This window comes from Cydia strobilella, chromosome 8 (genome assembly GCF_947568885.1).
Source record: "Cydia strobilella chromosome 8, ilCydStro3.1, whole genome shotgun sequence".
Lineage (NCBI taxonomy): Eukaryota > Metazoa > Arthropoda > Insecta > Lepidoptera > Tortricidae > Cydia > Cydia strobilella.
Window position 1 is genome coordinate 7,486,158 of NC_086048.1, and position 23,620 is coordinate 7,509,777.

The 23,620-nt window shown below is 36.8% G+C and overlaps 2 protein-coding genes across 28 annotated transcripts in view; both read right to left on the reverse strand.

Annotated features, from left to right (window-relative positions):
- LOC134743571 (glutamate-gated chloride channel) overlaps positions 1–4,612 on the reverse strand; it is a 105,657-nt gene extending 101,045 nt beyond the window's left edge. For 4 of the 21 annotated variants that reach the window (XM_063677093.1, XM_063677096.1, XM_063677094.1 and 1 more), the window contains exon 1: positions 3,920–4,611. The gene's annotated coding sequence lies outside the window, so the exon portion shown is untranslated. Of the gene's footprint in view, positions 1–3,919 lie in introns of all 21 variants that reach the window. The other 17 variants (XM_063677104.1, XM_063677099.1, XM_063677106.1 and 14 more) reach the window with 10 other exon arrangements.
- Positions 4,613–13,375: 8,763 nt separating this feature from the next.
- LOC134743575 (poly(rC)-binding protein 3) overlaps positions 13,376–23,620 on the reverse strand; it is a 32,023-nt gene continuing 21,778 nt past the window's right edge. For 5 of the 7 annotated variants that reach the window (XM_063677119.1, XM_063677118.1, XM_063677117.1 and 2 more), the window contains one exon: positions 22,395–22,924. In XM_063677119.1, the coding sequence (XP_063533189.1) occupies positions 22,627–22,924 (298 nt within the window). In that variant the 3' untranslated portion in view covers positions 22,395–22,626. Of the gene's footprint in view, positions 19,181–22,394; positions 22,925–23,620 lie in introns of those variants that run through there. The other 2 variants (XM_063677121.1, XM_063677120.1) reach the window with 1 other exon arrangement.

The following is a 23,620-nucleotide window of genomic DNA, read 5'->3' on the forward strand; positions in this document are numbered from 1 at the left end:
TTATTTTTATTTTTTCGAAATTGAGACAGGAAAAACAGGTAGATGTAATATATCATTCGCAAAAACAAGGTTGGTACCTTCCGCAGAAACGAAGTTATTTTATAAGATATTTTGGTTAAAATTACTAAATAAAATGAACATGAAATAATAATCATTCCAAGTAGATCATACAAAATTATATAAAAATATCATTATACAAAAACTCTTATGTCAAATGTAGTTACTTACTTTTTGTAAACATTATCTACACAAACATACAATATGTATGTACCTACAAAAGTATCATATTTAATATGACAAGCAGCGCCGCAGTCACGTACAACTAGCCTCGTAACTTTTCGTTGTGATTCTGATACCTCCTTATTAAAGATACTGACCCGGTATTCAATTAAGGTAATTGCATGTCATCCTTACGTAGCTGACAAATGATTACTGTCATTACATCGAAAGTAATGTGGAAACTGGCACCCACTTTAAATGGTCAATAGATCACTAATAGTGGCCTGGCCTTTTATCGATTTTCGCTCATGTCGTCTCGAATATGGTTATAGTTATTTGGTATCAGTGCATTCAGTATGATATCCTGAACACAAATATAATATATGAGATAACAAGCGCGAAAGTGGTGGGGGACTACCCCACGACGTCACAGCAACTATGCTGTGACGTCATAAAGTCGACAGTAAAAAACGAATCCCCGAAAAACGTCAATCCCCAGGAAGAGGACCACGAAGTGGGCCATCAAAACATAATGAACCATACATTTTCCCATTGAATTTGTAAGAAAACAACAACGAAGAAAATTTACCGAGTAATATAAAAAACACAGATGATTTTTACTATTTTCAGTAAAGCAAAACCAAGTGCATTTAACATTAAAAAACCGGCCAAGTGCGAGTCGGACTTGCGTTCCAAGGGTTCCGTACATTACACAATTTAACGACGTATTTTTTATGTGAAATGTCTTTAAAAACCCGTAGGGATCGGATCAAAAATAAGTAATTAAGTCCGACTCACGCTTGACTGCACATTTCTAATAGGTTTTCCTGTAATATATAGGTAAAGATCTATTTTGTGTATTTTTTTTCAAAATTTTTGACCCTGTAGTTTCGGAGATAAAGGGGGGGAATGGTCATTTTCTTGAATAACTTCTAAACTGTTTCTCTTAAAATTATAAAACATATATATTTAAGATTTTCACAATGAGCTCTTTCATTTGATATGTAACGCGATATATTTTGAAAAACTTTATTTTTTAATTCTCTCATTTACCCCCCAAAAGTGGCCCCCATGTTTAAAATTCATTTGTTTACGTTACATGTTCGTGTTTGGGTCACAGACTTACATATGTCTGCCAAATTTCAGCTTAATTGGTCCAGTAGTTTCGGAGAAAATAGGCTGTGACAGACGGACAGACAGACAGACGCACGAGTGATCCTAAAACGGTTCTTTTTTTTTCCTTTTGAGGTACGGAACCCTAAAAATGAAAAGATTCCGCACATTGTTGTGCATTATAGTAAATATTTTGTAGGAATAATATTTATTTTGTTGCGCTCATTATTTGACAGCGCCTACCATGTTGCGAACGCTAGGCGGCGCTGCCATCGTGCACGGTCCCAATAGGCAAGTTAATCATTTAAGAATATTAAAGAAACATCTCGAATATAAATAAATACGTTCATTTCAAATTAAGTGAAGACCGATAACTGTCCCCGAGTTCCCCACCCGTATTTATCACTCCCACGTGTTTAATGAATAGATCATACCTGACAAGTAGTTGTACCTACTTGTCAGTTATCTATGTTTAAAGATCGAAAAATTCTTTTTACACTGAAAACATTTCTTTTGCTAATTAAATCTTACCATCAGGTGAGATTGCGGTCAAGTGCTTGCCTTTTTGTAAAAAAAAAAAAAAAGAATTAATTTAGCATTAAGCTTCAATCAACATGACCTCTCACAAAACAAATGGCCAGTGTTGACAGTTACTCTAGTCTAGATAATCTACATGTGATTTATTATCGTTTTAAAAACGGAATATTAATTTTGCAGAGTAGATGAGGTATTTATTTGCTTAGTAGGCTTTTTGTACCGTTCAATGCCTCTGCGGCAAGCAACTTTCCTACTAAAGATTTTCTTCAAATCTTGTTGTTGCAACACGAGAGCAAAGTTGGTTTCTGCTGTGTGTTCTAATTTTATGTTAGAACGAAAAACTCAATATTTTGTCTTTTGAAAGTAACTTTGGTATCGCCGTAACACATGCAACTTTGCTCAGCAGCGAGAATATAATATGTATAATTTAAAATTATACATTTAATTATAAAAAATAAATAAAATATGTTGTTGGCTAGCTTTTTTAATAAATACGTTACCTTCATTTTTAGGGTTCCGTACTTAAAGGGTAAAAACGGGACCCTATTACTAAGACTCCGTTGTCCGTCTGTCTGTCTGTCACCAGGCTGTATGTCATGAACCGTGATAGCTAGACAGTTGAAATTTTCATAGATGATGTATTTCTGTTGCCGCTATAACAACAAATACTAAAAAGTACGGAACCCTCGGTGCGCAAGTCCGACTCGCACTTGGCCGGTTTTTCTTACTTCGCACTATGAGTAAAATGCGATATTGACAACTGTTTTAGGTACGCTTGCTTCTTCTTCAAGATCCAATTGGTATGCATTTGCAGTATTTGGTAGGGATTAATAAAAAAAAATAGTTTTTTGTTTAGTAATTAATTCTGTCCTCTATTGTTAGTAGAGGATAAAAATGGGACAAAAATTGGAGCAAAAGAATTTCTGCATTTCGCCGCAGGCCGTTTTTGTGGTCTTAACAAGCAGTACGAGTGTAGGTACAATTATAAGTTTTGTGGAAATCCTTCGCAGCGGGATTCTGAGAGCTAGTTCTTGCTGGAGATAATTAATTGACGAGGGTTGGCTGCGGGGTTAGGCGTAACCTTTGCAATTAGGTGAGGAAAAATTTACATTCACCACAGAATTGCAGTACCTAACCCTTTATGACTCGGAAATAGCGAAAGGAACAATTTCCTGCCTCGTTCAAAAAATTTATCGATTTATCGGTCAATGTACAATGTACCTAATATTATTTAATTTAAACCAGAATGCGTTTTGTTTATTGGGTAAACCATGGTATTGAAAAGACAAAATACTGTGTCGCGCTTTAGATAATCGTTGCCGTCATATTTCAAAACAGTAAGTAAGTGCAAGATAGTTTAAAAAATGAGCTTAACTTTAATGTAGGTACATACCTACTATTGTAATATACATTCTTACATTATATTTGGTATTATAAAATGACTTATTAAGACATTTCTAAACGACTGTGGGTTCTACGCACGCTAGACGCCGCTGATTCATGCTTATTAGTTAGAGTACTATTCCAGTAGGCATTTCAGACAAGTTTGCGTACAACGTAAAAATGTTGATGTTAGCCCATTTATTTGACCTAGTTTCCTGTGGATACTGTACGTCATCAGTTTGGCTGGATCCCAAATTTGGAAAACCACTTTTAGTTAAGTTATGTAAGCTGTAAGACTGTTACAGAAACATTTTTAACGGTCCTGTTTAATTTTAGTGTCTCGATAAAATATTATCTCGAGCACTAAGGCCACTGAGTTGTGTTCGCCTGAAGCTAGGAACATAGCACTAAATCTATACGGATACTTTTAATAACTATTTACGTTACTTGACGTTAGGTAACAATAAATATAGGTGCTATTAAGCGATCGTTTTGCATTTAAATTATCTAATTGCCATCAAACTTATTTCAAAAAAGTTATATTTGACACATAAAACTTTTGATTGTTGAAAGAAACTTTGAAGTTACTTCCAATTTCTTTTTTTATAGTAAGAGTTACACTATACAGTTTCATTTTATTGGTAAACAATGAGCTAATAAAATTTACCTTTCGCCGCTCCCACCGCAGTTGGTATCGATTCCCCACCAGCGCTGCCACCGGCGGCTTCTACCACTCGCCAAATTAAACAAAACAAGCAAACTAAAACAAATGATAACCAATTAAACACAACACGTAACGTTTACACTGTTTAAATTACCGCACAATGCTTTTCCACTTTCCGCTTACTAACTTTAACAACTTAAAAAAAACAAAAGCCGCAAGCAAATCCTGGGTGTACTGAAAATATGGGTGAGTTTCTTAAAATTATCGCGTAGGTTCGGAAAAGCGCGCCGCGGGAAAGTTAAGTCGTTTTGCGCTCGTACAATCCGCGAGCGCGCACGGGACGAAAGTTTTCGGCGTAGCGTTTGAAGGCGAGTGTGCTTTGTTACGCAATTCACTGCGGTGCGAGCCGCCAGGGGGCAGCGCACCGATAGTGGCGCAGTGGCGGGCATGCGCCCTGCGGCGCGCCGCCCGCCCGCCGCCATCGCTACCGTCATAAAACTTTTCACTCCTCACAAGTCAACATCCCTCAACGGGGACACTATTAGCGACAACTCTGGCTAAACATCCCAGCGCTATTCATACGACCCTAGACGTAGACGTACCATCAGCACAACTCCGCGCCGCTTGGATTACTCTATAGAATAGTTAACTAGACGGAAAGTCGATAACAAAGCGTCGCAACTCGCAGGTCAAGCTGTTACACATCGCGTGTAACCGAGCTCCGAGTATAAAGCGAGCTAATCTTTCATAATTATGCAAATCAATTATGTAGGTATATAATATTGTCTTCGGTTACCGCGATAGTTACTCATGAAATAAAACTATAAAAACGGATTATATCGCGTATATTGAATTTATAATACATCCCGACGTTTCTAACTCTTTACAGCGTACCACGAACGCTGTAAAGAGTTCGAAACGTCGGGATGTATTATAAATTCAATATACGCGATATAATCCGTTTTCATAGTTTTATTTCATATGTAGGTATAATTTATTTGCACCTTACCTAAATGTCTGATTTTGCATCACCTTGGAAGGCTGGTTTTTTTTTATTCATACTTTGTGACCATAAAAATATTAACGGGTCTTATTAAGTACAATATTACAATCTAACACCCAACATTCCGTGGGGTTCATGAAAAGCATACTTTTATTTCTGAGCACTTAATTAATTATTTTCAGGATGTATAAAAGAACTTAAGAAATTTAATTTTCCCCTCACTAGCTCGGAAAGCCGTCTTTTATCCTTTAAAACAAGCGGGGAAAAACGCATTTTATCCACTAGTGGGGAAAGTAATTTGACCTTGGATAGAGCGTGTTTAAGTAGCTTGACAGATAACAAAACGTAAAACGCTCATAATAATGGTTCGTTCGATATTAATTATCTTTAAATAAATGGTTTGAGAATCTAATAAAAATACCAAATTTAGCTTTATTTAATAATTTTAAGTCATAAACCTTAAAATTCCATAAGAAACGTTAGATTTTTTATAATGATGTTAAATATAATTCTGAACACACAAGTTGAGTCGATGCAATTTCAAAACGCATCGTTGACATTTCATACGTCAGAACAGAAATGTCAACATTGTCAATAAAAATTTTACTGTTTTTCTCACTGACTCACGTAAAAATCTGAATTTCTAGTGTTTTCTGTTATAATATCGTAAAAAAATTAGTGATTCCAGTGATGAAGATGATCTAACGCCTGTGGATGTTGCACTTTCCTCGCTATAGTGAGGGGAAAAGTTTTGTGTTACACACGGGTGCAAATGTATGTTACTTCTCGTGTGTTGAAACACTCGTACGCTCAGGATTCTATTTTAGAACCACTCGCTTCGCTCGTGGTTCAACTATAGAATCCTTTCGCTTGCTCGTGTTTCAATTCCACACTCGCGGGTAAAATACAACTTTGCACCCTTGTATAACAAATAACTATTATATACCTAGTAGATATTTCGTGGACCTCTTAATATTACAAGTTGCTGCTCAGAGTACCTCTACTACGTAATATGCTAAGCATATATTGCGTTTTTATTAAGCATCTACTTATCAAATAAGTTTCCTTTTTTAAGACGAAAGGGGCTGACCGCCTCAAAACCGTTTTTCCGTACAAATGTATTCCCCTATTTTCCTCTCTGGATGTTAACATTATTGAAAATATTTTTACACAATTTGATGTATTTTAATCATAGCTAAGTATGCCCGACTGTTTGTTTTTTTTCGATTTTTTTAATTATTATAAGAGTTAGGAGCGAAAAACAAGCTTCATACAAATTTTTAAACACTTATAATACAGTAAAAATCTAAAAAATCAAACGGCCCGACCACTATGATTAAAATTCAACTTGTGTAAAAATATTTTCCATAATGTCAATATCCAGGGAGGAAAATGGGGACTACGTTTGTATGGAGAATCGATTGTCCCCTATCCTCTTATCAAAACAAAGGAAACCGTAAAACACCCTAATCTCACCTGTAAAGCCAAACTTCGCCTAAAATAAAAATATTCCATAATCTACTAAAATTAGTATCAAACTTGACATATTAAACTACCATATCTATTGGGTAATTTATTTGAGGCAACACTGCTGTTACTTTTTTGTGTCTACCTTCAGCATGTTCACTTTTAGGGTCTCTTATAGAGTGTTAGGTGTGACATGATTTTTTTGGTCATGAATACTTCTGTCTCCAGCGGCACATATTTAAGAGGTGAGTCAACAAAATACTTCAATCTATATTCGAAATTTAATGATCTTTCGCATGAAATAATTAGTTTTCACGTATCACTCGTAATTAAAAAGTTATCTTGTAATATGTCGCCTGGGAGGTCAAAACGCCATCTTCCTTCCAAACTTCGCCTACCCTTAGGGTTGTCACTTTACTGGAAAAAAGTAGGTAGTACTCGTTGCTTTTTTTTTGTATTTCAAAACATGTTACGCGCTTAAGTTATGTTGTTCCTCACCACTCTCCCTGTCCGTTACATTGGGTAGTGTTATGCACACGTTATGCAAAATAGTAATTAATATGTAATTAAATTACAAAAGTATTAGTGGCGGGTAGTGGGTGTTTATGGTGTGAGGCTGTGGGGGTAGGGGGGGGGGGTTTGGGGTTGATCGGTTACTAGTCCGGATTTAGGGTTGGTGGAGCGGGGTTTAGGGATTGGTGGGGAGGGGTTACAGATGGGAGTAAGTCTTTAATTTTAGTCATAGATGTTATGAAAACCATAAGTACCTATCACATGGTAGCAAATTTATATGCCTCTCGGACGTTAACTCTTGAATCCCTTACGCCCAGCCCAGGACTCTATTTTTAATTAAGGATTTAGAATATTCATTAGAATCAGAAACTGAACCTGAATCGTGGGATCAATTAAGAGTAATCTATTAGATTCAGTGAATGACGAAGAGCATATTGATGAATTAAATACGAGCGCAGAATCAATAACCGAAGTCACATCCAGGAGATTATTCCTCCTGATTGTTGGCGACAACCCAGCCAACTGTGGGTCGCGGGGACTTGCCGGACGACCTGATCCGCCATAGTAACTGGTGGTAGGGTCCATCTTGGCTCGTGATGGACAAGTCTGACTGGCCTAAGTCAACGTTGTCAGTCGACGTGGATGTCCTACACGAAGAGAGCAAGGTGACTGTCCTCAGTGTCTCAGTGCAGGAGACGTGGACAGACAACCTAATGAATAAGTTCTCGATACTGAGGACACTCCAGCGTGTCCTCGCATATTGTCTTCGTTTCGTGCACAACGTGAGAAACGAAAAGACGCCCAACAACCTGTTTGACGGCCCTTTAACGCCCCTGGAAATTAGGCACTCATGTTCCTCGTGCGGTTTGTGCAACAACACCACTTTGCTTCGGAGAAAGTGAAGAACAATCTTTCAAACTCTCTCCCGAAGGAATTCAAGAAACTGTCTCCATTCCTCATTGACGCGGATCTCTTGAGGGTGGGCGGACGCCTGTCGTGAGCCTCTCTCGAATTCGATGTTAAACATCCCCTCTTGTTACCTCGCGGCAATCGTCTAACCTCCCTCTTGATCGACGAGTACTATAAGCGTTTCATGCACCCAGGCCTTCAAACGTTTCATAATTTGTTGTCGCAGCATTTCTGGATACTGTCCCTGAAGCGAGCTATCCACGTAGTCACGTCGAAAAGCATGAAATGGTTCCGTGTTCGACCACTCGATGCTCCTGCCTCCTGCGCCATTCATGGGTCATGGGCGACTTGGCGCTGCTGTCGATTTCGGAGGACCTTTTGACATAGCTCTGGGTCGCGGGCGAGGACCTACAGGCTTACATTTGCGTCTTCGTGTGCACCTCAAAGGCTGTACCTGTACACTCGTCGCCCGTCGTGGTCGGGGTAATCGGTTGGTGTCCGACCAGGGGAAGAATTATGTCGGCGCGAGAAACGTCTCGTAGGAGATGTTGCTATGCCTTTAATCTGCCAGGCAGCCCTCACTTTTCAGGTCTCGCTGAGGCCGGTATCAAGGCTGTCAAAACACATTTGGTTCGAGTCATCGGTATATCGGTAACCAGAGTTGACGTACGAAGAATTTCTAACAACCTTGACCCAGGTCGAGACTCCTCTCAATACCGATCCTAACGACTTATCGGCCCTCACTCCGGGCCATTTTCTCAACTTATAGTCTATCCCATTCAAAACATAAAAAATGGAACACAAGAAACACGTGACTCGGCCATTCTGAAATAACTGAGACTCAGTTATTTCAGAATGGCCGAGTCACGTGTTTAGTGCTCAGTTACTGAGTCATGTGGTGTTTTTGTTGACATGATTTTTTAATAGACCATGTGTTTGGAAATGGATTATAAGAAGTTATTTTCTTGTGTCGTGGTATTTTACAAGATAACTTGGTTCATGCTATAAAATATTTACTTACTTATTGGGTCACTACCTACAAATCTTTGTTTTCAATCATGCACACTTAGCTGCAAAATTGCGTGGACACTTGATTTGCATGTAGATGCATGCAATTATGCAGCTTGCTTTATGTTTTATGACATAAAAACCAGAAATCCTCTTTAATTGCAACAGTTGGCTAAAACATGATTTTTGACAACCCTGAATTATCGTCGTGATATGTATGAAAACACGCTGGATGACTTCCTATTTTCGCCTAAGATGAAAAAATGTACGTAATAGGACCTTAATAACCCCGGCGTACGATTCAATATAAATTACGTGAATCATACAGAGGGTAGAACTTAATTTTAATGGCGTGTGCCTATGTTCAGTCATGTTTGATAGGGTAGGCAAAATTAGGCAAAATAAAGGAAACTTCGCCTATTGTCTTAGCTCCTTTTTTAGGTATAAATATACATAAAATTGGGTTATTTTTAATTTAAATTTAGATGTTATCATAATATATACCATTTAGACATTAGTGTTGACACATTAAACATGTACCTTAAGAGGAAACTTCAAAAATATGTCAAAAAGTAGGCGAATATAGGGTGTTTTACGGAACTCGTATAATTGTTATTTCGTTACGATTGCCATGCCAACTTGTAAGCAATTAGTAGAAACAGGGCATTAATTAACAGAAAGTATGTCGTATTTAGCGGTATGGCTAGAAAACGGAAGGGCGCTGTTCGTTCAAGTAACAAGAGCAGTGGCGTAGCGTGAACTAATCTAGCCGTGGGCGAAATCGCATCTGCGAGGCCCTTTTCTTTCACTGTGCCCGAAGGGGCCTCGCGCGAGGCCCCCCTTGGGGCGCGAGGCCGTGGGCGACGGCCCACTTCGCCCACGCTTAGCTACACCACCACTGAACCAAGAGCTCAGGCCCCGTAGACAACATGCCAATCGCTAACGCTACGTAGCGAACGAAACGCAACTGTCACTATCACACTAATATGGAAGAGTGATAGAGAGACACAAAGCGATTCGATGGCGAAGCGATAGCGATTGTCACCTTGGCTAGGCCGGCAGTTAACTCATCAGCCTACGCTTAGCCAAGCGGCAAGCAAGTCGTGTCGATCTCTCTGCCACCCTTATATATTATACGGCCGGCCATTACATGTAAACATATTTAATAGTGTTATTTCATTCCAGTGCCCTTACAGGATTGTGTTGAAACATAATAAAATAAGCATAAGATCTTTTTGTACACACAAAGTAATGATTAAATGAATATGAATATATTAATGAAGCTCGGCTGAATTTAACGGAGTTTCGTTCTCTTTTTAACTCCCATTAGCTCGATTCCCTTTACACCCTCAGATCAGGTTGAGATCGCTCAACCGAAGGGGGTTAAAAAAGGGATGAAAGTTTGTATGGGGTTCAAGATTTATTTTAAGCTAGCAATTTGAAACTTCGTAAAAAGATATATTATTGAAATACAAGAAAACTAATTTCAGCGTTTTTGAAAATTCATTCCCTAAGGAGGTGAAAAAGAGGTTGAAAGCTTGTATGGAGATCTAATTTTTTTCGAGTGCGTTACTTGAAACTTTGTATATGGGCATATTATTATAATACAGGAAAAGTTATTTGAGCGTTATCAAGAATTCGTCCCCTAACGGGGTTAAAAGGGGGTTGAAAGTTTGAATCCATTACAAATGCTTTGACACTTCTTAGAAAGGTATAAAAGACGATTACAAAAAAAGTAATTTCGACGTTTTTGGAAATTTAACGCCTCAGGGGGTTGAAAAGGGGATGAAAGTTTGCCTTGGGGTGCAAATTTTATTTTAAGCTAGGAACTTGAAACTGCAAAAAGCTATTATATTAAAAAGCAAGAAAATTACTTTCAGCGTTTTTAAAAATTCATCCCCCAAGGTGGTGAAAAAGGGGTTAAAAACTTTATCTTGATAACTATATCATTTAAGCTACTAGGCCAAGTTAGGTATCGTTTTTGTATAAATCGGGTATGCCGAATTCATTTATGATATCAAAATGACACCATTCCGGAGTGAAAACACAAAGAATATGAAAAAAAAAATACTTTTTTTGATTCCTCTTCACGCTAAAACCAATTTATTTTAAATTTGGTATAGAGATAGTTTGAGTCCTAGGGAAGAGCATAGGATAGTTTTAATCTCAAACATCATCCCTTAAGGGTGTGAAAAGGGAGGTGGAAATTCGTATGGGATTCAATAACCGCTGAACCGATTTAGATAAAATTTGGTATAGTCCCATAGAAGAACGTAGGGTAGTTTTTATCCAAAAAAAATTACCTTAAAACTGAAAAGGAAGGTGTAATATTGTAGGGGGAATCAAAAACCGCCTGAACTGATTTACATGAAATCTACGTATACGTCTTGATTTAGTTGAAAATGATACTTAACGAATTAGAACCTAATCTTAATCATCCCCACCCCCCTACATCAAAAATCTGGGTAGCTCCACTTCTTAAATACATCTTAGGAACACCAAGAATAATTCTGCCAAATACCTAATCGTAATTATATTGCATCCATATTCATACGTATCGCATCCTTTAAGCACTAAGACGAAAGTGGAGGACCCGCGCGAATCACCTTTTCGTACAACTGTTAGTCCTCATTTTTCTCTCTTGATATTAACATTATTCAAAATATTTTGACACAATTAGTTGTGTATCAACCACAGCTATGTCCCGTGTACGTTTGTGTTTTTGGAATTTTTAATTACTTATTATAAAAGTTAGAAGCATTAAAAAATTTGCCTGAAATCAGTTTTTCGCTCCTAATTTTTACAATAATCAAAAAATCTAAAAAAGGAAAACGTAGAAAACGGAGCATTTAGCTATGGTAAATATACATCAAATTATGTACCTAAAATATTTTTATAATGATAGAGGAAAATGGAGACTGCGTTTGTATGGAGAAGCGGCCGTGCCCTTTCCTCTTAATAATGTCCACGAAGGTGGGTACATTAAAAAAAATCTTTTCTATGTCGTTTGCGGAGTAATTGTCAAACGATTTGGGACTTATACGCGTTACCATGCCTTCCCGAAAAAAATCGAATCTTTCGCGAAAGTCTCGCAACGCATTGAGGTTACAAGGGGCACGGTCTCAGGAGTCTGAAAAAGGACCACGGTGCTCTCACCATGACTCAGTGGCGCTCTAGCCAGGCAGGTCGCTTCGCTTTCGGCTGAAACGGCAAGCCAGCGCTAGTCTCGATTATGATCCCAAAGACATCGTACGCAACACATATGTCGGCGCAGATTCTGACGGAGTGTGGCGCCGGAGAAGCCGTGTTCATCCCGCGCATCCCCCTCATCCCAAAAAACTTTTCGTTCCGCTTCAAGCGCCTACAGGTTCCCGTGAGCGTCTGCTTCGCCATGACCATCAACAAGTCGTAGGGGCAGACGCTGCGCGCCGCCGGCGTCATGCTTAGACTGATTTGCCATGGACATGATTTGGATAGCTACAGTCAAGGACGTAAAAATACAAAGATGGTACTGTATCGTTCGATATACACCTACTACTCTATGTCGTTTAAATCACGTCAAAAAATTGAATAAGGGCAAAAAAATATTGATTTTGGAGTGTAGTTTCATTTATAATAATAATAATAAAGCCATTTATTCCCACAAAAACATAAAATTTAGGCAAAACAATTACAACCAGTTTTATTTAGTGGTACCTAATTGTAAAATATTTCATCTGGACTACAGTCCTCTAGCGTATCCATCTGTCAACTTTACTTCAAATTCCGCCTCCAGGGGAGAGGGAGATAAATTAGGGGTGAATTAGCCGTTTACTGACACAGAATTCGTTCCACGCAGGCGAAGCCGCGGGCACAGCTAGTGATAAATACTTTTGGAAGCGAACTGCAGATATTATTTGGCATTCCTGGGTGGCAGATACTTTTGGCGCGTTAATTGTTTCATCCACTATTATTGATCCCGATTCCTGATTGTACGGCCGATTACTAACTAGTAGGTAAATATTTAATTTCATATTTTTTAGCAACAAACTTAATGGGGACTCGTCTCAAAAAGGGTATCACGGGAAATCAGTTTCCGCTTCTTTTGAAAAATATTTATATACATTATATATTTTTTTAATATACTGAATTATACACAAAATAATTGGTTTATTAGAAAACACAATCCCCCTGATGAGGGCGCCACTGGACGGTTAATACCCTCTTTTAAATATCAACTTAATCCTACTAATGTTAAGGTAGAAAATCAAATATTAAAAAAAAAACTATAACATCATGAGGCCCACCATATAAAATTTTCCTATTTTTAATTTGAACCTCGTTGTATAAGTAAATTGGGATGAATTTTGTTTGTTTGAAAAACCAATGAAACAAAAGAAAGGCTACTTTATTTGGTTAATGAGTTTCTAATTAGATTACAATGAATATTAAAATTAAATAAGTAATCATTTATTTCTTTTTTTTAAATATATATTGTACATTAAGTTGAGCCTTACTTGGATAATGCCAGTCATCATCATCATTAGTCAGCTATGGGTCAGGATTGCCTACAATAGTAATGAAAGTCAATAATATTTACACACTTTATTGAATTAACATAATGAAACAAACTTTTTCATATTGAAATTAACCTCATGACAGTATACTGTACCTAACCGTAAGTACATTAAAATTTATTAACAATTCACAAAACGATTAGATATGTCGACAAATATGGTGATACGAAGTTTAAGAGTGAACATCTAACTGGCAAGAGCGGAACACGCGTGTCCCGGCCCACCTTCACACCTACCCCTGTTTGTGTGCGAGATATGTTTACCTTTCTACCAGGCATGTTAACACTAGTCATATCGTCCGTTAATGAGAATTTTTGAACCGCACAGGTTTGTGGCAGTAATAAAACGATCAGGGCTAAAATAGCAAAAATTCAAGTTCGTCCAACTCGAATATTGCAAAGGCTATAGAGATTTCTACAGATGAACCACTTAGTTCCACAGAGAGCGACCAACGCAGTTTTATCAATGTCAGATGAGTTTGGTAACATTCATGCAGTGAGATATTCAAGTTACTGGCAACAATAGATTAATGCAGAATCCAATGATATGGTCGAACTTTGCAATTACACCCCTTATGCTTCTGAAAACTCTCATTATTCAAGTCGAACGATGTACAGCTAGTGCTTTCACGACATTGGTGACAATGACAACAAATTAAATGCTTACTCGAATTGCAGAACGAGATAAATTATTTAGCATTTTTGATTTTCTTAATTATACTCAGTCAATACCATTAGCATTAATACTAAAAGAGTACACTGAAAACAGACGTTGGCATAGCCCATCCAAATCATATAACGCACATGGAATATGTCCAAGGATAAATAATATCATTCACATTTTTACATGTATACCTTTGATCGTATAGGGTAAGATGGTTGACACTGGATCACTCCATTTTCTAATGCCCGTATCTTGAGTAATAACTGTGATACATATTTGATTTGTGAACTAGCGTAGACGTAACTTATTGAAGTTTCATTATGTTGTACTTCAAAATCTAAATTTCTAACCATTTGGTGCCAGTAACGCTTTAATGAAAAATAGGAATTGACTCACCGTGCAACAGGAGGTAGGTACACTAAATTAGTGGACTCGTCGGTTATTATGCTCAAACGACTTGCGATCTTCTTGAAAATAAATATTTGATCAATGAATAGACTACATAGTAAAAAAAATTGACATTATAAATTTTCTAATTTCAGATGAGGAAACATCCTAATTAGAAAATTTCTAAAGCTCCTATCTATTACAATGTTTTCATATTTAGGAAATTTCTCTAGGCAGTGTTAAAGCAAAATTAACTTATTCGCTATAAAAAAATGCATTTGTCATGTCAGGGTTGCCAGGGTTAAGCGAGCTTTGACCAACCTCCTGGTCAACCTGATTCAGTCGATCCACTGTTGACCCAGGCCTCAATTACAAAATAAATTTAAATTAGAAAAATAAACAATGAGTCAAAATATAAATCAATGTCACGTAGAAGTACTTATTAAATTAGTAAAAAAAATTATATAAATGAATTCATACAGTTATATATTTTCGATAAACACATTAAACTTTAATAATCGTTAATATTTGCCACCGCAGCAAATTCACTATAACAGATCTCCTTGTCGTTGTGTTCACTGTATTGAATATTTACTTAGGTTGGTAAAAACTTGTTGCCAAGGGGACTTTTTATGCGGAAAAAAGTATTACAAATATTTTGCGTTTTCTCAGAATTTGGGATAATTGCTGTGCACCACCAACCCACTGTCAACCAGCTTACCCTACGCTAGGAGACTATGCCTGTCACCATTTTATCAAAGGATACATCTGGGTTTTATTTTATTTCGCTTTTGTCTGTTTATTAAGGATTTAAAGCAATGTTCAAGTTGTTATAGAATAGATCTTTAAGCATTTTAACTATAATCATGTCCCGCTTGTGGAAGAGAAGTGCAGTTATGTATTATTATTACCCTGGTGTAGTATTTAGTATAGTAATAAATGTAATTCAACCCAGGAGGAGTCTAAAAGGTATTGAAGAAGCAATATAATATTGAATTTTGTAAATCCATAACAAATCACACAACCCTTTTTACCCAAACGTCTCAGCCCTGTATGCGGATTAGATTTTACAAGTACCTAGCAAAATATCCAATAATAGCATTGCACTTTACATATTAGACGATCCCTCTGTGACGCACAACATGTATTGTAAATATTTATTGGCAATATTATATTACAACCAAATCATCCTAGTAGCCATACAAGAGGGAATTTTGAAAATGGTGCATTTAAAATTCAAAATACAGGTGCTAACACGAATATTTAAAGGAAATTCGCTATTACATTTATAAATATTTGCTAAAATTGAATTTTATTAGTTTAATACACTATAATACAGCGCTGTCGGACCCTGTCAATAAAGGCTAAGTTATAACATTAACTGAATTCAGTAAAATATTCAAGCGAAACCTATGAACAAAAGGCACCAACTTTTAGTTCAGGTGTGCTTCAGCTGCAGAGCACACGCACTTAAACCAGAAAGAGATTTTTTAGAACCTGTAGCAGTGTACTGTTTGCTGCATCAACACATATTAAGTACCTTTGTATATTTGATATGGCATTATGATAAGAGTAATTCATTTACCTAACAATAATGTTTTTGGCTAAGCAACCTGCAACTAGTAGGGGCAGAAACAGATCTTTATTTAAACGTTTTATGTGATTTCATTTGTCTTTTGAATAAGAAAAATCTGCCCCCACAGTATACACATAAAAAAGTAAAAACTTACAAATAAATTTTGCACATACAAATGCTAACAGACCAACGAAACAACTTAAATTATGATATCATATTGATTCTATTCTTACAAGTTTAAAATTGAGCAAATTAAAATAACAACAACAATAATGAACCACAATGATTATACTAATGAGTATAAAATAATATTTAGTACTTGATTAATAGAAACTGAATGTTTACAATTCAACGATAAATCAACGTTATTTTCTAATTGCTCTTGCAATATTCAGAATAAACGTTATTGACAGTCTGCCAGTGCTGCGGACCGGTCGGCTGTCTCGACTAGTATTGACAGTATGCCAGTGCTGCGGACCGGTCGGCTGTCTCGACTAGTATTGACAGTCTGCCAGTGCTGCGGACCGGTCGGCTGTCTCGACTAGTATTGGCTAAGACTCCAGTATTTTTAGACGTCTCCTATAAGACTCCATTTCAGTTACCCATGTATTCGGCAGATACGCGAGTTCATTTTAGAGCAGAGTCAAATGTTTAACAATTTTCAAATCTGGTTGTTTCAAAATACAGTATTTTAATAGACGATTTTCTACTTTTTTAAACATAACTTTATAACGGATACCCGAGTCTTTACTACAGGACTTGTCTACACATAGAGTGGACGCAGTGTGCCTCATACGACTAGAGTTCTAACCAAGACTAGCCTCGACTCACGAAATAATGTCCGTGAACTCGTGCAAGTTGCCGGTACGGTGGCCGTGCGACTACACGTGCACGTGGTGCACTAATCCTACACCTGCATCCCTTCATCGACGCTGCACGCCTGACGCTAACATTTGCACAAAAGTACACTCCCAATTTTAATCACAGCTATAAAAATCTCTTCTCTTTATTAACTTTACGTTTTTTCTCAACCGTCTCCTTCCAGAGCTATTACTACCTATTTATCCTATTAATATCTGTGTGGTACTTAATGTACAAAGCTCTATACATTGTCTTAATTGCGACTCATTACACCTATAATATAATTGATTTTATCAAAAAAAAATTTATTGCTAGTTTAATTTACTTCAAGCAATCCCACACAGAATAGATAATTTTATAGAAACACAAAAACAAGAATGAAATAATTTTGACTAGAATATATAAAATTTAAAATGTCTTTTTCATCAGAACAAGTTGACTAGCATAACCGTTATATCAACAAAATGATAATGTTCTTAATTTATCAGTACTATACCGTCACATTCAAATCCATACATAAAATTTTAGTCACAACTTTGGCACAATCATTCATTATTAATTTCTATAATTAATTACTGAAATACTGAAGGGGAAGACACAGGGAAAATATGTTATTGGGATATGTTTCAAGTCTATATTGTAAATCTAATAAATTGTGAATCTTATTACCTACGATGCTAAATTAATAGTGTGTGGATACATTTGTAAATATTTGCTTTAACTTGACACTAATCATTAAAACGTATTTAAAACTGACTGTACGCCTATAATTAACTTATACCATATTGCTTATTTACGTACGAAATACAAGTTCAAATTAAAACGTTGGCACTGTATCTCTGTTTTCTTGTGGCACAAAATTTGTTTATTTCTGTGAAGACAGAAAAATCACTGGAAAGCATGATGTTACACTGGTCCTATACTTACCTTAACCTAAATTATCCTAAGATTTTTTTTTACTTTTTTTTTGGAAATATGTCGATTACCACAGGACTATCTATATTGATCTAGGACTAAATACGATGAGCAGTCTGGAGAGGGTGATAAAATAATTCAAATTAACTTTTATACGTTACATTTTAAACATTAACTACATACTCTCAGAATAATTTATCATAAATCCACAACAATATTAATGTTAAACAAACTTTAACAATCTTTGGCTTTGATCCCTAGACCAATATTATTTATTCGACTAGCCTATAGCTTTATTCGCTTAATTTTTCGGGTAGCCGATGCACACATTGCTTATGTGTTTCAGAGATCTTAGTTATTCAAATGTAAAATAAATTAGAAGACTATCACATTTAACAACTCTATTTTTATAAACCTAACGTCTGATTGTAATCGAAGACGACTACATGATGCACTGAATGTTCCTTCGCCTCTATCTCCGCTTTTAATGTAAGTTTCTTAAAGGATTTGATCCCATCGGTTTCGTATCGCCGCGCCGCGCTCGAGCGGCGCAACAGTTACTGTAATACCTAATTTCCAGGTCATTACGATTATTTATGTACAAATATTGTCTTTAACCCTCTCACTCTGTTCGCTAATCTAACGCTACGCTACGCTACGTCAGCGGGTCCGAGGTCCGAGGTCGATAACGCTCTACGTCTACTATACGCCGACACTCGACTAAACGTACTTTGAACATTTTATTTATTTGTGGTCAGTACTGATCATAACAAAATAAATTTAACAGATAATTCAAATACTTGACCGCTTAACTCCATAGTAAATTCGATCAGCTTAGCTAAATCCTGTTGCATACATTGTTATTATAATAATAAATTAATAATCCGTGACCAGCGAGCTCCAGTGAAGTTAAAACAAAATACCAATCGCTCGCTATAAAATAAGTGCTGTGTCATCGTCGCTGCTCACGGATTACTCACAATTTTTAACGTCAGTCGCTTACATTTTTTGACTGCCAAAATTACGCCGACCTTTCATAATCGATTACTTGACCGACCTCTCCGAACAATCAATTAAATACAGTGGAGAATAAATATAAGAATATCTAAAATACTTATAAACTCGTAACAAATGTAAACATACGTTCAGCTAGGTATCTAGTTTTGCCAATTGCTTCCCCTCTCATTTTAGAGATTCATTTTGGTCTTCGCACTCACTTGAAGAAATATATCGGAGCCAGTGTCCCGTACTGCGGCTGGAGGTAGTACGCGCGGTCGGTGTAGAGCTTGCACGCGACGGACGCCTGGCCGAGGAGCCCCGCTCAATGGATCGGCGCTTTCACGATGTGGTTCGGAGCGATGTAGTGGAAGCCGGGCAGCGGCAGCCCCGCCGTCTCCATCGTGATCCTGCAATACACCACCGCACCTTTAGCGAGCCGAACCAACTCACACTCTACTAAATAACTAAAATCATCAACTTGCTGCAACCAACAGTGTACAGGTGAATTCGAAATACAATTCCATAACTACACGAATCTTAAGTTTAAGATAACGTTTATTAGAAGAATCAGACGGTTACATTAAAAAAATGAATGCTAGAATGAATGTGATAAATCATTATGGATCGCTTGGAAATGGAATAAGAGGAAACAAATATCAGGGCAAAGTTCGAATTTCCAAAAATTATAAACATGCCATATGATGTTACCCCAATGTGAGTGGATATTCTAGGACGTAAATTAAAATGTAAAGGAAACATCTTACCGGGACATCGGATCCAGTGAGCTGAGGAGAGGTACTCGTGGGCGTTCGGCGGTTTCGGTTGGTATCACGGGAATGTGTGGTGCCTGGGTAGGCAGGAATATGGCGTGGGTTCTTGAATAGGAGGCTTTAGATTCGGTTCATTTGAGACATTACCTGCGCTTAATAAGATAACTGCGTGGACGAAGGGAAAGGAAACTAACGTACATTATTATTATTATTTTTATTAAATATGTACTTGCAACAATACACTTTTACTTAACGATTCTAGCGAGTAATATAATTCCTGAAACGATATGAAAAACGTTAATTAAGTGCCTTAAAATTAACATGATTTATAATTACAAATAAAACTGATCTCGGCGGCGAAATTACAAGTACCGTACAAACACTCCATTGGACCTCGATTTTAATTTTGCACTAGCTAATGAAAGGCAGCGTAAAGGCAAACTATTTTGCTCGGCGAATCTGTTTGCCTTTACCTCGCCCACTGGTACAAATACACAACATCTACACCTACTGTGCAAATATCAATTGAGACAAAATTCGCAGAAGTAGCACTAACTACAATGCTGTTGAATTTAGTTAAACATTAGCGTACAAATTCAAATTAAATGGCATCTGAATATACATCAAAAGTCAAAACCAAACTAAAAGCGCTTTGCCAAGTCACCTTTATTTTATAAAATAAGTTACTTAGTATAGTAGTTACTGTACCTAATACCAGTCGGTATTAGAACCAATTCTGTTTGATGTCCACGAACGGCAATATAAATTTAGACGTCGCCTGTGCTTTTAAATAAATTAAATTTATTTAATTTTTAGCAGGTACTATCGTTTGAATCAAAATCGTCTGAATAGTTTTGACGCTAGGGTGAAACAAACGGCACAAAAATATCTAACGTAAGATCAGAACCCTTCCCTTTTGCTTTCCCTTAGGTAGCCGAGTAAAAAATAACAGAAATACATTTGCGTATAAAAATAACGTGTAAAAATGTTCGATAAATAAATAATGTTCTTTTTATAATTAATTCGTTTAAATTTTACTCGTAACAAGGTTGAAATTGGCAAAGCGCTTTCATTCCCGAGTGACAGTGATGCAATCTTCGAATGGCAATGTTTACAATGTCAAGAGTCAGTAACACGACACAATATATCTACATACCTTCTAACTTTAGCTACAAGTATCAAACAAACGAGCAAAACGCTGTGTATTCTAAAACAACACAGTATTACGATTTTGTGTTTCAAACAACCTTACAATACAATGCCCATCAAAAATACTTCCCTAAAAACTTATTGCTTTACAGAAATGTTTAAAATCTATCCGACATTGTTTAATTAGTCAAAGATCTAAAAGCGAGTAATTCTGAAGTATACCTAGTTTGATGTTTTCGCTTGACACCCTGTATTTATTCAAATAGAAATATGTACAATCTTTTATACGCGAAGCATTGCATTTCCAATAGAATAGTTATAATTTAAGCATCTATGTATTTTCTACTATTGTCACGATCCCTAGTTATCGATAGTTGTCATAATTACATACGATTAAGTGTTTATCGAGGCAGTATACCAAAATTCAGTACTTTTATAATAAATATTTACCAATACTAACGCCCACGGCCGCGGCCCGAACGGTGAAAATCACGTGCTCTGACGAATTTTAATTTGTTTTGTTTTGTTAAATATATTATTATGTACTATGTACGACAATATACGAGTAGATAGTAATATTGACGTAGTGTATCAAGTAACAATATATTTACGAAAATGGAAATTGGTTATTTAGCTAATCGCAGTAGGTATGGTCAATGAAATGTTAACAAGTAATGTCGGTGAAGATTTCTCATCTTGCATTCTTACACAAACAACTCCATATCGAGCAGATATTCGATTTTTCTTGAAATAGACACATTTTAATTTTTAAATAATAGTTTTGAGTTCTGGCACAGATATTCTGGACCCTTTTGTAAATAAATGACATTAGCAATTAATGTTGAGTGTTTTTACGCGAAGCACTTTAGTATATTATTTTTTTACTATTTATAAGAAAATAATCACTCGACTAGGCAGCCCTATTTGTACCCTATGAGTACTATTAAATCCATTAGTGGATCTTAAATAAAAACGTTTGCCAATTACTTTACAACCACATTGTTATTTCGTAAATGCAACTGTGTATTTTGGTTTAAAATTAACTTATCAAGATTATGCAATACTATAGCAGACACCTCTCAAAAACGTTCCCAAAGTATTACCATGTGGTTGACCGTGACGCAATATATTTTTTTAAAGTGATTTCGGTTTTCAATGCATGTTGTAAAAGATCATTTTTTACTTTCAAACTAATCTTCCATTCATGTTTTACTGCAATAGTATTAGATAATCCGTGGTATATTACTAAGAAGCGTAAAACGATAGAACTAATTATAAAACTTACAAGCAAAAAATACGAATTGTATCGTAAAGAAACGCATCCATTGTTTATTTCATGAATGTCAGTCGTAGTCAATTAATTATAATTACATGATTATCAACTCCGTTAGTCAACTTATGAGACGTATAAATTATTTTGACACGTCTTAACCTACTCGTATAATGATTTCTGGAATTTAGTTTCGGGAAGTCCGATTTTATACACATATTTTCTATACCGTGTGGCGAACATAATAGTTCTTTTTTAGATAAATTAAATAATGACGTATTCTCGAATGATTGATGATTTAGTCAGTTCTCGTGATCTCGGTTACGTCTGATATTGGAGTGATTTAAGTCAAATAGCTCGTTAGCCTTATATGGCCCTTATCAAATCGACTACGAAAAGTCACACGTATAGTCGATTCGGTTTTAAACCTGCTAATTTCCCGCGTTGCAGATTTGACTTATGACTTAATTTGAATTTACTGTAGAAGACGCTAAAGTTGATAATTGAAAAACAATATGGTATTTTTACCTTAGAATCCGAAAACGAAAAACTAAGTTTAAAATCGAACGTCTACACCGCGGACGGCTATCCTAAACGCGACAGCCGAACTATCCTAATCCTAGCGTGCAACCGAGCCGCAACGACGAGATCCAAACCGACAACTCTAATAGGGGTTATATTTGTTCCGCTCTTTAGAGGTCTTGGCGGGGGTGTCGTCGTCGCTGCGTCGGTTGAAGGGTTTGTGGTTGCGGTGCACGCCGGTGGTCTGCACGGGCTGCTGCTGGGAGGAGCCGGCGAGCAGGTCGGTGAGGCCGCCGAGCGCGGACAGGCTGTTGAGCGCGCCGAGCGCGCCGCTCTTGGTGAGCAGCTGTGCGAGCGGGATGGCGGACGCTAGCGGGGAGGCGCTGGAGCCGGTGCCGCCGCTGCCGGACCCCTCTAGATTCGCCTTCTGAAGCTCCACACTGCGGGAGCGGGACAGGATTTGTAAAGGGTTAGGCGACCAGCGGGGCCGGCTCGACGCGATCGGATATTGGAAGGTTGAGGTTACGTGAGGTGAGGCTAGTTGTTGACGCATTTAGTGGAAAGTTCGTTTTGATCGTTCCTACCGACACAACAAATACAATCTCACAGGGCTATTTTAAAACCGAGACGATTGTAAGTTTTAGTCAATTATTTTTTATTCTCCGAAGTAGAAAAAATTGAACGCAACCTGCACTCACAAAAATTGAGAGAAAAAACGTACAAACAATAGTTACAATAAGATTATAATTATATGTGTAAAAGTTTATTTTAAAATTTGCATCCCAATGTTACGTACTTTCATACTCAACCAAAACAAAAACAGTACAAAACTTTTATCTAAGATAGTTAGTTTACCCTTAATTATTTGTTACCCTAATTTAACAACGTTATTAAGAAAAAAGTTTATTTTTAACTCATTTAAATATCAGTCTGCAACTTTGACTTTTAGTCGCTCCTTCATCTGTGGCAAATTTGTATTGCTAAACGACACAGATTCAATGACGCCTTTGAACCGACGAGACGAGACATTTCATATTTATTCATGACGCTCGAAAATTGTGTCGAAACTTTTTGTCCCAATTCTCGGCGAGACCGCTTTTATAAACTTGCAGTAACATGACAATAATTATTAATTT